Source organism: Daphnia pulicaria, chromosome 8 (assembly GCF_021234035.1).
Source record: "Daphnia pulicaria isolate SC F1-1A chromosome 8, SC_F0-13Bv2, whole genome shotgun sequence".
Taxonomy (NCBI): Eukaryota; Metazoa; Arthropoda; class Branchiopoda; order Diplostraca; family Daphniidae; genus Daphnia; species Daphnia pulicaria.
The window spans coordinates 14,933,751-14,945,151 of record NC_060920.1 but is presented as its reverse complement, the minus strand read 5'-3'; the positions used below and the strand labels follow the sequence as shown (position 1 = coordinate 14,945,151).

At 38.1% G+C, this 11,401-nt stretch overlaps 3 protein-coding genes across 5 annotated transcripts; all 3 read left to right on the top strand.

The window, feature by feature from the left end:
- Positions 1–45: 45 nt before the first annotated feature.
- On the top strand, positions 46–3,239 carry LOC124312100 (acidic mammalian chitinase-like). 2 transcript variants are annotated; one of them, XM_046776570.1, is made up of 13 exons: positions 46–373; positions 497–592; positions 666–924; positions 1,007–1,040; positions 1,117–1,248; positions 1,327–1,454; positions 1,515–1,644; positions 1,731–1,879; positions 1,953–1,989; positions 2,073–2,198; positions 2,269–2,658; positions 2,733–2,889; positions 2,968–3,239. In XM_046776570.1, exons 2-13 carry the CDS (start codon positions 511–513, stop codon positions 3,036–3,038), a joined length of 1,695 nt encoding a protein of 564 aa, XP_046632526.1. In that variant the 5' UTR covers positions 46–373; positions 497–510; the 3' UTR covers positions 3,039–3,239. The 2 variants fall into 2 exon arrangements, with proteins under 2 accessions (XP_046632526.1, XP_046632527.1); XM_046776571.1 differs by having other exon boundaries at positions 53–373; positions 2,736–2,889.
- Positions 3,240–5,076: 1,837 nt separating this feature from the next.
- Positions 5,077–7,879, top strand: LOC124312103 (chitinase-3-like protein 1). Its single transcript, XM_046776575.1, has 12 exons — positions 5,077–5,209; positions 5,285–5,379; positions 5,456–5,717; positions 5,787–5,820; positions 5,886–6,017; positions 6,092–6,193; positions 6,264–6,289; positions 6,359–6,485; positions 6,572–6,757; positions 6,824–6,949; positions 7,015–7,356; positions 7,429–7,879. The coding sequence occupies exons 2-12, from the start codon at positions 5,307–5,309 to the stop codon at positions 7,684–7,686; spliced, it is 1,668 nt and encodes a 555-aa protein (XP_046632531.1). The 5' UTR covers positions 5,077–5,209; positions 5,285–5,306; the 3' UTR covers positions 7,687–7,879.
- A 211-nt stretch (positions 7,880–8,090) lies between these two features.
- On the top strand, positions 8,091–11,215 carry LOC124312113 (acidic mammalian chitinase-like). 2 transcript variants are annotated; one of them, XM_046776588.1, is made up of 13 exons: positions 8,091–8,231; positions 8,785–8,891; positions 8,984–9,276; positions 9,354–9,485; positions 9,553–9,649; positions 9,718–9,748; positions 9,838–9,913; positions 9,975–10,022; positions 10,100–10,248; positions 10,317–10,353; positions 10,420–10,548; positions 10,610–10,810; positions 10,899–11,215. In XM_046776588.1, the coding sequence occupies exons 2-13, from the start codon at positions 8,816–8,818 to the stop codon at positions 11,130–11,132; spliced, it is 1,503 nt and encodes a 500-aa protein (XP_046632544.1). In that variant the 5' UTR covers positions 8,091–8,231; positions 8,785–8,815; the 3' UTR covers positions 11,133–11,215. The 2 variants fall into 2 exon arrangements, with proteins under 2 accessions (XP_046632544.1, XP_046632543.1); XM_046776587.1 differs by having other exon boundaries at positions 8,097–8,226.
- The last annotated feature ends 186 nt before the right edge of the window (positions 11,216–11,401 follow it).

Here is an 11,401-nt window from a genome sequence, read left to right as displayed (position 1 = left end):
ATCCGTATATCCTCTTTCCCTTACAGGTGTTTGGGTGCATTCCAATAGATAAGGTTATTTCATACTGTGACGACATGCAACGAAATAAAAATTGGATGAAGAAAAGCGATGCAATTCTCACAAAGGACCGCTGGGATTTGAATCCTTCTCCTTTTCCCATATTAACTATATCCGACCATATCTTCTCGATCTTAACTGTAAACAAGTGTGAAAACACCTGAAAGAGGCAATAATCTTGACATTTCACGGGAATAAAAAGGGCATTATTTGTGCCGTTACACACAGTCGTCAATTTGAAATCACGTGGATAAGAAATCCCTTCACAACAGACCGACAGAATTTTTTCGTTATACTTCGTCGAGTGGATAGGCTGGTAAGTAAATTTTTGCTCAAATATTAAATCAGTAAAAATAATTGTCGTCGTTGCTTGTAGGTTTTCAACGCCTGATATATTGGCATTAAAGTTTAAAATAACATTGTATTATTTAATTTACAGATTTTACTAGAAAAATGAAGGTAGTAGGCTTATTAGCGTGCTGCGTATTTGCAGTTGCTATTCACTTTTCGAATGGCGCTGCAGTTGAACCTAAAGGTAGGGTAAAGTTCGTTATGTACTTTAAGAAATCAAAATTTTAAATTATGATCTCTGTTTGATAATAACGAAGCTGGAGGAAAAAGCATGGTGTGCTATTACGGAAGCTGGGCGGTCTATCGGCCGGGAAATGGCAAGTTTGACGTTGAGCAAATTGACCCGTTCCTCTGCACGCACATCATCTACGGATTCACTGGACTTGGTACCGATAACACCATGATACCTTTGGATCCTTGGAACGATCTCTACGACAACTGGGGCAAAGGAGCTTTCCTAAGATTCACCGGGTTGAAACAAAAAAACCCGAATTTGAAAGCCCTGATAGCCATTGGGTTAGTTACCGTATATTTAACAATATTTAACATTAAAAAATTTTGTACATAAAATTGATTGCGGCAAATTTTTTATTTTTAGAGGATGGAACGAAGGATCAGAAAAATATTCAAGAGTAAGTTTCGTTTTTAGACCGATAAATTTCATAAGACGTAGCAAAAACAAATTTTATTTTTGTTTCGCTCTTAAAGATGGTGTCTGACCCCGCAAAAAGAGCTACATTTGTTAACTCGGTGGTTAATTTCATTAAGAAATATAACTTTGATGGCTTGGATTTTGACTGGGAATATCCTGCAAATAGAGGTGGTGTTCCTTCGGACAAGGTAAATCTTTATTTTCCGATATCTCAAATGATACTGGATTTAAGTTGGAGACGAACTAATATTTGATTTCATTTTCAGCAAAATTATATCAGTATGATTCGCGAATTGAAAAATGCATTTACGCCATACGGTTGGTTGCTTACAGCTGCTGTTTCTCCTGGAAAGTCGACAATTGATTCTGCGTATGATATTCCGGCCTTAGCAGGGTAAACGATCAAGCGCAATACAATTAGTTTCAGTTTAGTGCATTTCTACGCTTCTTTTAGTATCCTGGATCAGGTTCATGTCATGAATTATGATTACCACGGAAGCTGGGAAACTTATACTGGACTGAATGCGCCTTTGTACGCCAACCCCAACTACGATCTTACAATGGACAACCAATTTTTGAATGCGGTGAGTCTAATCTAAATGTAGTAACAATTTCTTCAAAACTTAAAGTAATAACTAAATGTTTCTATTTGGCGATAAAACGGACACAGAACTGGACAATTTATTACTGGCTTTCAAATGGAGTACCTCCCTCTAAGATTATTATGGGTATGCCACTTTACGGTCGCGGATTCCAGCTAGATAATTCAGCTAAAAATGGTTTCTATGCAAACGCTGCTAATCCTATCCCGGCTGGACCGTACGTATATTATTGAAATCATTTTTTAAAAAATCGAAATAATCAGACATTTAAAAATATTACTTGCGTATAGTTACACACAACAAGCCGGCACATGGGGATACAATGAAGTAAGCAAAATAGCTGGGAGAAAAAGCGCTGTGATGTTCCGTGTATTAACTGAACTTATCGATTTCGTTTTTCACTTAATCAGATTTGCGAGAAATTCAAAGCCGACGGTACTTGGACTGTGGTTAGAGACTCTTGCTATCAAACACCATACGCCTACAAGAACAATTTATGGATTGGCTATGATGACGAGCAATCTTTAAGGAATAAGGTAGAATTTTTGTATTGATTAATTTTTTTTTTACAGAAAATTGACATTAGTTTCCTTCCCACTAAAACAGGGTAAGTATATCGCGGCCATGAATCTAGGAGGCGCTCTTACCTGGTCGATAGAAACTGACGACTTCAGAGGATACTGTCATGGAACACCTTTTATCTTGACAAAATCGATTGTTGAGGCCATGAACGGACCTACAAACCTCATGCCAACTAACCCTTGTGCATCAGGTTATGTCCCACCACCACCTCCTCCTGATACTACTACTAAGCCTACTACTATCCAAACTACTACTCCTAATAAAGTTCCTACAACTACAACAGCCGCTCCTAGTACAACTACTACTAAAATAAGTACTAACCCGACTCCCACAATTACCTCGACTCCACCCTCGACTCCTTCTTGCACTTGTGTTGTTCCTACTGGCACTCCAGCTCCCCCAGTAACCACTACGGTACGCAACAAAATCTGACGAGAATTCAATAAGAACTTATTTTATATGACCAATATGTTTTGGCAACATGTCAACAGGCATCATCAGGTGGAACGACTTCGGAACCTAATTCCGTTTGTAAGAAAGAAGGCCTGAACGCCGATCCAAACGACTGTGGGATATTTTACCAATGCATAACCCAAGCAAGTAACGGATGGCTTGTGTACACCCAGCACTGTGCAGCGGGAACGGGTAAAACAAAATTTTAAAGCCATGTCGGCACTCGTCAGTTGTTCCACAACTTACATTTTAATATCTCGTTTCCTTTAGTTTTCAATGCCAAGATAGACGTTTGCGACTTTCCACAAAAGGTTCCAGGATGCGAGAACTATTACGGATAACAAAACAAAAGACAGAAGACTATTTCATCAATACATTTTAGGATTCTAGTAATGAAGCAAAAAAATGTGTCACATTTCCATTGTTTCATTGTAGTACAGTCTGCATTCTATTCTGCATTTACGTGATTTTTTTTTATTGAAAATAAGTTTGTTTCTATTGTACAAAAAACGCAATTAACATATATAATTGGCGATAAATTTGCGATTTTCTGCACGGAACTACTTTACTTTATACATCATATTAGTCACTGGCCTTTTATGAAAATCACATTTCGACATTTCTCGTTACTTCAGGAAAAAAAGTAGTTCTTCAACTGCAATCAAAGGTGCCGCCAAATAAAAAAAAAACTTTACTTCAACTGAGTTCACGGAGAGTAAATAAATTACACCAAACAAATCTATGCAGTACTTTTCCTGTTGCACGTTAAAATGGTGGATTAAACTGCACCGACAAAGCCAAGCTTATCTTGCCGCTCATAAAGCTTTCTCATCATTACATAGGCATTGTAAAACTATTGCACACTTCACACATAGTTACCAGCATGGGAAATTAGTAATCCAGCCTGTAGAATATTAACCTTCAGTGATCAAACAACAAATTGTGAGTTGCAATTCATTGGTTTGACAGGCTTTGCACCTGAGCTGACCGTGACACACTGGTGACACACTATGGCAATCATTTCATACCCCTTGTTTTGATATCTCGTTACGGTTGCGCCAGTCTAATGTTTACATTTGCGCAGTTAAGTTTATACAACACCAATACACAGAATGTCGGAATGTCGCTTAATTATCAAACCTAATTTCAATGAGCTTCACACCTATGGGTTGACCATTGTACACCTGTGCATGCACATTACAGCATTACGTAATATGGGAAATACCCGACACTTGGAGACAAGTCTTTTCACATCATGTTTACAAAAATAGGCCTACTTTGTTACCTGTAAACTATAAACTTGCTCCAATATTCCGTAGCGGTAAAAACTCAACTAAAAAAGCCCTCGAGGCAATCCATAATATCTCTCTGAGGAGTGAACCGCACAAAATATATGCAGAGAAAATTTTCTCCCCTAACGAACGGTTTTAACCCCATTCCTTACCCAGACTTGAAGAAGTCTGCGTTACTCTTTCGAAGTAGAAAAAGAAAAGAAAAAAAGAAAGAGATTTCTAGAATTTGTTTCGTAACTTTAGGATAGGGGATAGCTGAGAAAAAAAGGTGTTTTTGTGCAGACTGCAGAACTTCACCTTCAAGTCGTTTGGTACGTAACATGATTTTGTTTTGACATTTTTTTTAAATTCTTCTTCGTTTTATTCGTGCGGCTACAAAAATCGAAATTTGAAAATTAGGTCATATACTTGTATAAACGTCTGATTTTAACAGGAAGCCAATTATTTGGTAAAATTCGTTTCGTGAGATATACAACTAAATTTTATTGGCTTATATTGTTTCACATCAACAATATCCAAATCCCCTTGTACCTTGCTGATAAACAGACTAATTGAACTTCTCTTTCGTGATTCAGCGTTGGTCAATTTGTTTTTTCCAGAACGTGCGGATCTTGTCATACTGTGGATTATTTACTTTTGTGTAAATATAATGTTGCAAGCAATTAAGCAACGGGAAAAGGCGATTCCCAACAAATAGGCTCGCAAGAGAATAGAATTTAGTTGAAAAATCGTTTCCTAAGATAAGTCACGAAACTGTGATCCTTTTAGCCATTGTAGTCTCGTACTTATTGAACGGATTTCGCCTCTGCTGGATTGAATAGTATTTAGGTAGAAAACAAGGTCAATTGTCAACAAAGCGCAGACCATAATTATTACTAAGTCCGAAATTTCCCTTGTAGAGACGGATTAATCTCAAATTTGAGGCGTCATTTATCACCGAGCAGCGCCCGGATGGTGCCGGCTGCCCTGTATCTCAATCAGCTTGACGTAATGCTACGGTGTCCTATGACACTTTACTGCGGCACAGATTGTGCAACCCTACGTGTGTTTCACTTGTGTAAAAAGTCAACAGTTTGACCTTTACTTTTCACACCTTCTCAGCGGCATATAAATAAAGGAAACACAGTGCATTTCTTCAGAGTCTTATTGAATCAAACAGCAGAGAGTTTCGTGCGCATCTGAAATCAGAATATCCACATCTATAACCACTTGAATAGAAGGTGAGAAACCTACCAACATAATAATTCATACTGGGTCTTACATTTTTTATTTGTATTATTTTCTTTTTAAAATAGCCGCCAACAGGCCAAATAGGATATGAAAACTCTATGGAGAATAGTTATTTTGGTGGCTTTAGCCCACCAGGTCATGTCGCTTGCCATAGAAAAAGGTAATTAATAACAGCAAATGTGTATAATAATTCATTCCTTGAAAAGATGTAGCTAAATATTCGTTTGTTCAAAAAGTGGCCGAGAAAAAGAAGATGGTTTGTTATTACGGTAGCTGGGCAGTATATCGTCCCGGTAACGGCAAGTTCGACGTCGAAAATATTGACCCGTTCCTCTGCACACACATAGTCTACGGTTTTACTGGTTTGGGATCAGACAACACGATCAAACCCCTCGACCCCTACAATGACCTTTACGAAAACTGGGGAAAAGGAGCTTTCCTAAGATTCACGGGACTGAAGAAGAAAAATCCTGAACTCAAAGCTCTCATTGCTATCGGGTAAGTGTGGCACCAGATCTTTGTAAAAGAATAACAAATTAATGATTTGTTTCGCTTATTATGTTACAGTGGATGGAACGAAGGATCGCAGAAATATTCATTGGTAAATACACATCCTAACAATCCGTTGCTATGAGTTGGTTTTCTAGGATTTATCCTCTTTATTAGATGGCATCTGATCCAGCAAAGAGAGCAATCTTTGTAAACTCGGTGGTGAACTTTCTTATAACCTACAATTTCGATGGGTTTGATTTCGATTGGGAATACCCTGGAAATCGAGGTGGTGCCATAATAGACAAGGTATTGCCCAATGGAACCTCATTCAAACAAAAATTGACCTTTCATGTATGACGTTTTATTCGACTTGAGTGCAGATCAACTTCGTGCTTTTACTTCGTGAACTGAAGTCGGCGTTTGCTCCATATGGTTTTCTTCTTACCGCAGCTGTGTCTCCCGGCAAATCAACAATTGATTCCGTAAGTCTTATTATCTGTTAAAAATTTATTTTAATTTCTTAATTACCCTTTTTTTCTCGCGTTTCTGTAGGCTTATGACATTCCTGCAGTGGCAAGGTAATCTATAATAAAACCTGTAGGACAATTTTTTTTCTAGTGTTCTTAATGATGATTGTTTGAATTTAGTGCTTTGGATCAAATTCACTTGATGGCGTACGACTACCACGGGAGCTGGGAGACCTACACAGGATTGAACGCGCCCTTGTACGCCAATCCCAGTGTGGAAAGCGGAAGCAATTTGTTGTTGAACGTCGTAAGTAACTGGACAACATTTTGCGCACAGTTTATTGCGAATTACAAATCATGATTAATGTATTTTCGTTGTCATGACATTTTTAGAACTGGACTGTAAACTACTGGATTTCAAATGGTGCTCCTGCTTCCAAAATCATTTTGGGTATGGGTTTGTATGGCCGTGGCTTCACGTTGGCTTCGCCGACTCAAAACGGTTTCTATGCTTACGCTCCGCAACCGATTACCGCTGGACCTTACACTCGGGAATCTGGAACTTGGGGTTACAACGAGGTATGCAGCTCTTGAAATACATCACAGCCGAAATGCTAAGTTCCTAAAATAATTCCATCCCTTTAGATTTGCGAAAAGTTTAAGGCCGATCCTTCGTGGACTGTCGTTCGTGACTCCTCTTACCTAACACCATATGCATTCAAATCTAGCCAATGGATCGGCTACGACGATCAACAATCTCTTACAATCAAAGTAAGCTTTACAAGAGATGATGCTGTTCTATCTCGTTATATAACACTATCAATTTCACTTACTAGGCCCAGTATGCTAGTTCGATGAATTTGGGAGGAGCTATGGTCTGGTCGATGGAAACGGACGATTTCAGGGGTCTCTGCCACAATGTACCTTTCATCCTTATTAAAACCATCTACGAATCTATGAATGGACCTATCGTCACTCCTTCACCAGTTACAACTACCTCGACATTGTCGACAACAACAAAAGCCCCAATTACAACCACTACAACCCCAAGAACCACGACGACCACAACAACCCCTGTGACGACTACAACTACTATAATCACATCATCACCTTCTTCACCCAGTACAACTACTCAGGGCACCACTATTTGCGGTCCTACAAGTTCTATTACAACTACAGTAATGACATTTAAAAATATTTTGCCTCGCATGGTTGTGTTTATTTCACACCTTTTTTTTATCGAATGACAGAAAAGTCCATCAATTTACACGACATTGCCACCAATAACCACGACAGGCGGAGCACCTCCACCGAATACGCTTTGCAAAAGTGAAGGCCTCAATCCAGATCCCAATGACTGCGGAATCTTCTACACTTGCATCAACAACGGCCAGGGTGGATGGACGATTTACACGCAGCGATGTGCCAATGGAACCGCATTCAGTTACGAACTGAACACGTGTACCTTCCCAAATCAGGTTCCAGGATGTGAAAATTATACCGGTTGATTGAAATCGCGCCACATTATGTGTCACTATTTTTTCCGATTTATCTGATTAATTTTTTTAAACAAAGAATATACGATAACAAAAATCAATTTAAACAAAATTTTCTGTAGTCAAAAAAGTAAATTTGTATAATCACCAGATAATCACATGATTTAATTTTTTAAATAGTTAAATAAAAGCAAATTACAATCGATTCAGTTTGTACTTCTAGGTTTTACCGTGTCAAGTACAAAAGCTAACTACAGATTAATTAAGAAGCCTCTAAAATAATGTAACAACTGAGAAATAAAATCTAAAGCGCATATAGTTGCGCATATTTGTTGCGGCGCTGTACGACAACGAATAGCAACTCGGTGATAACGATAAGTAATCATCGTAAGCCGTCGTAAGCCGATCAATCACCTTGAATGGAAATCATAGACAGTATATTACAATCTTTCCACGCAGAAAGTTATATTTTAATTACCACTGCCAATTTTGTATTTTACTTTCAATATTAAACCAGTTCGTTGTTTTGTATAAGAAAGAGGTCCACATCGAGTAAGGTTTGAATTAATTCTTGTATACTGTTTACTTATTACATAACTATTAATGCCTTAAGCCAATAGTGTGGAGTAAAGTTAGTTGTACAAAGTTCCTTCTTGTCTAGACATGACATTTGGTTTTCTTACCCTTTCCTCACCCTTCCTTATTGAACAGAAAACAAATATGCCGAAAAAAATGGGTTGCAGGAGCCCATTTTCATTTTTAAAAAATATCCCAAATAGTAAAGTAATTACATTAGGTAGTCTGTGTTCGGAGCCGGCAGAGGTATGGTGTAGATAAGTGACGAAAGTTAGTTTGACAAAACAATGACTCAGCGTAAAACTTTACATTTCGACGTTTATCCGATTGCATTGCTATGTTATGCCGAGAGATTGAAACATCTAGCTACACATGCAATATTTATTCAGTTATCTTGTAACGTAATCATAACTGTCTGAACGAGTTGAATGTATATACTTTTGTCATTTTCATTAATTCCACTTTCCAGTCCATTCTGATTCATTCCTATCTTAATATTTCGGAAAGCGCTCATAATTTCTCTTTTATTTCAAGAATTGGAAAGGCCTGATTTGTCAATTAAAAAATGAAGTTTTCGTTTGCCGTGCTAGTTCTCGTAGCCACTCTACATGTATCTGCTTCCTTATCCGTCGGGTCGAAAAGTAATAATACTCTTGTTTGTTGCAATTGTTTTATGCGTTAACTCAGATGAGACAAAAAAATATATATATGGTATTTTTGTTAATTCGAATAGCCGATAAAAAGAAGATGGTTTGTTACTATGGCAGCTGGGCTGTCTACAGGCCAGGAGCCGGAAAATTTGACGTCGAAGATTTGGATCCCTTTATTTGCACTCACATTATTTACGGATTCGCTGGACTCGGTTATGACAACACCATCATCTCACTAGATCCGTACAACGATCTGCCGGAGAACTGGGGCAAAGGTGCGATGGTACGTTTCACCGGACTCAAGAGCCAGAATCCTGAACTGAAAGCAATTTTGGCTATTGGAGGATGGAATGAAGGATCGGAAAAGTATTCAAAGGTTCGAGTTTTAATCGCCACTTTAATGAAACATTTATTAGAAATTTGAATCATTAAATTTACCTCATGCATTAACAGATGGTCTCTAGTCCTTCCGAGCGAGCCAAGTTTACGTCTTCTGTCGTAGAATTTCTCCTCAAGTATAATTTTGATGGCTTAGATTTTGATTGGGAATATCCTGCAAATAGAGGTGGTGCCATAGTAGATAAGGTAAGGTCTACTTTATACGGATGGATCAATGGTTAGGCCTAATGATTTTGTATATACTTTTTTCAAGGAAAATTTCATTCATATGATTGAAGAGCTTAAAACTGCTTTCGCCCCACACGGTTTGATGCTGACAGCCGCCGTCTCCGCTGGAAAAACAACAATTGGTCTCACATATTTCTTTAGTTTACAACTCTAATGAAGTATTTATTTTTTTGTTTTCATACCATTGCAGATACTGGATATGATATCCCATCAATGACTAGGTATACAAATAATTTGTTTAGTGTGAACTTCAAAAAGACATACATGGCTTATAATTTACTATTGATGGTGCATGAAAATAATATAACAGGATATTGGATCAAATTCATATCATGGCATATGATTTTCATGGAGCATGGGAAACTTTTACTGGTCACAACTCACCGGTATTAATTTAAAAAGTTGTTTTTTTGCAACAGTTGTTTAACTTCTTTTTTTTGCGTTAAGCTTTATGGCAATGAACTCGATTACGGAGAATTCGTCGACTTCAATCAAGTATGTTGCGCGTTTCAGACATATGTTGACAATTTTGGGTTTTAAAAGAAACTCTTTCTGGCTGAACGTTGAAAAAGGATTTCGCTGTCAACTATTGGATTGAAAATGGAGCTGATCCTTCCAAACTGATTTTAGGAATGGGTCTATATGGACGAGGATTCGTTTTAAACAACCCAGCTGACAACGGTTTGTACGCTCCTGCAAATCAACCGATCTCTGCCGGGCCGTAAGTATACTAATTAACAACAAAACATACTGCAGACATAACAGCTGTAACAAAAATATTCTGCACAGATACACTCGCGAGGCCGGAATATGGGGATATAATGAGGTGCGTTTGTGACAGGAACCACCTAATCGCAAAAATTCTTTCCTGTAACATAAACTCGTTTCCTAGATTTGCGAGAAATTTGCTGCTGAGCCAGGCCTCTGGACTGTAGTCGTTGACCCCTCTTACATGTCTCCTTACGCTTATAAAGGCAACCAATGGATAGGCTACGACGACCAAAATTCTCTTAAGACTAAAGTAATGAAACTCTTTGTTGACGCTACTGTGGATCGAGAGAAATTTGAACATATTATTATAGGCCCAATATGCTGCTTCGAAAGGATTAGGTGGGGCCATGGTATGGTCGGTTGAAACGGATGATTTCCATGGCACTTGTCACGGAAACAACTTTATATTGGTAAAAACAATCTACGAGACTCTGAATGGGCCCATCGTATATCCATCTCCACCTACCGGTTCAACCGGAGAGTTTACCACCGAGAAATATTCGACCACTACGGTAAGGATATGTTGTGAAAAACTGAATTCCTGAATAGATTCTTTTGTATTATTCTTTTTTTATTTAATATTTTGTACTTGTCTGGCAGAGCACTCGTCCAACAACCATTACCCCTCCACCAAATCAAACTTGTCAGTCAGAGGGATACTTCCGTGATCCGAATGATTGCGGAAAATACTATCTTTGTGTGGCAAACGGAAGTGAATGGGTCATTTACAATTTTGAATGCGGAGCTGGAACTGTTTTCGATCCATCTACCAACAACTGCAATTTCCCCTATAACGTTCCCGGCTGCGAAAACTATCCTGGCAAAGACAATTGAAGCGTTTCAAATTTATTTTCTTTCGTTAACTAAGCACAACAAATGCAGACCGTGTTTATGAAAAATACAATTTCTAAGCAGTTCTATTTCTTAGATAATGTTCCTCAAATATTTTTTCAACTGTAAGGGCCCAATTAAAATTTTGAAAGTGTGACGTAAATGTGGCGTCATAGAACACGACAACATCGTACGTCGCATTGGGATCTGGGATTAGATATTAGATCAAGTGTGCTTGGATGCGAATGCGTTTAAATAGTTGTTAAAACTGG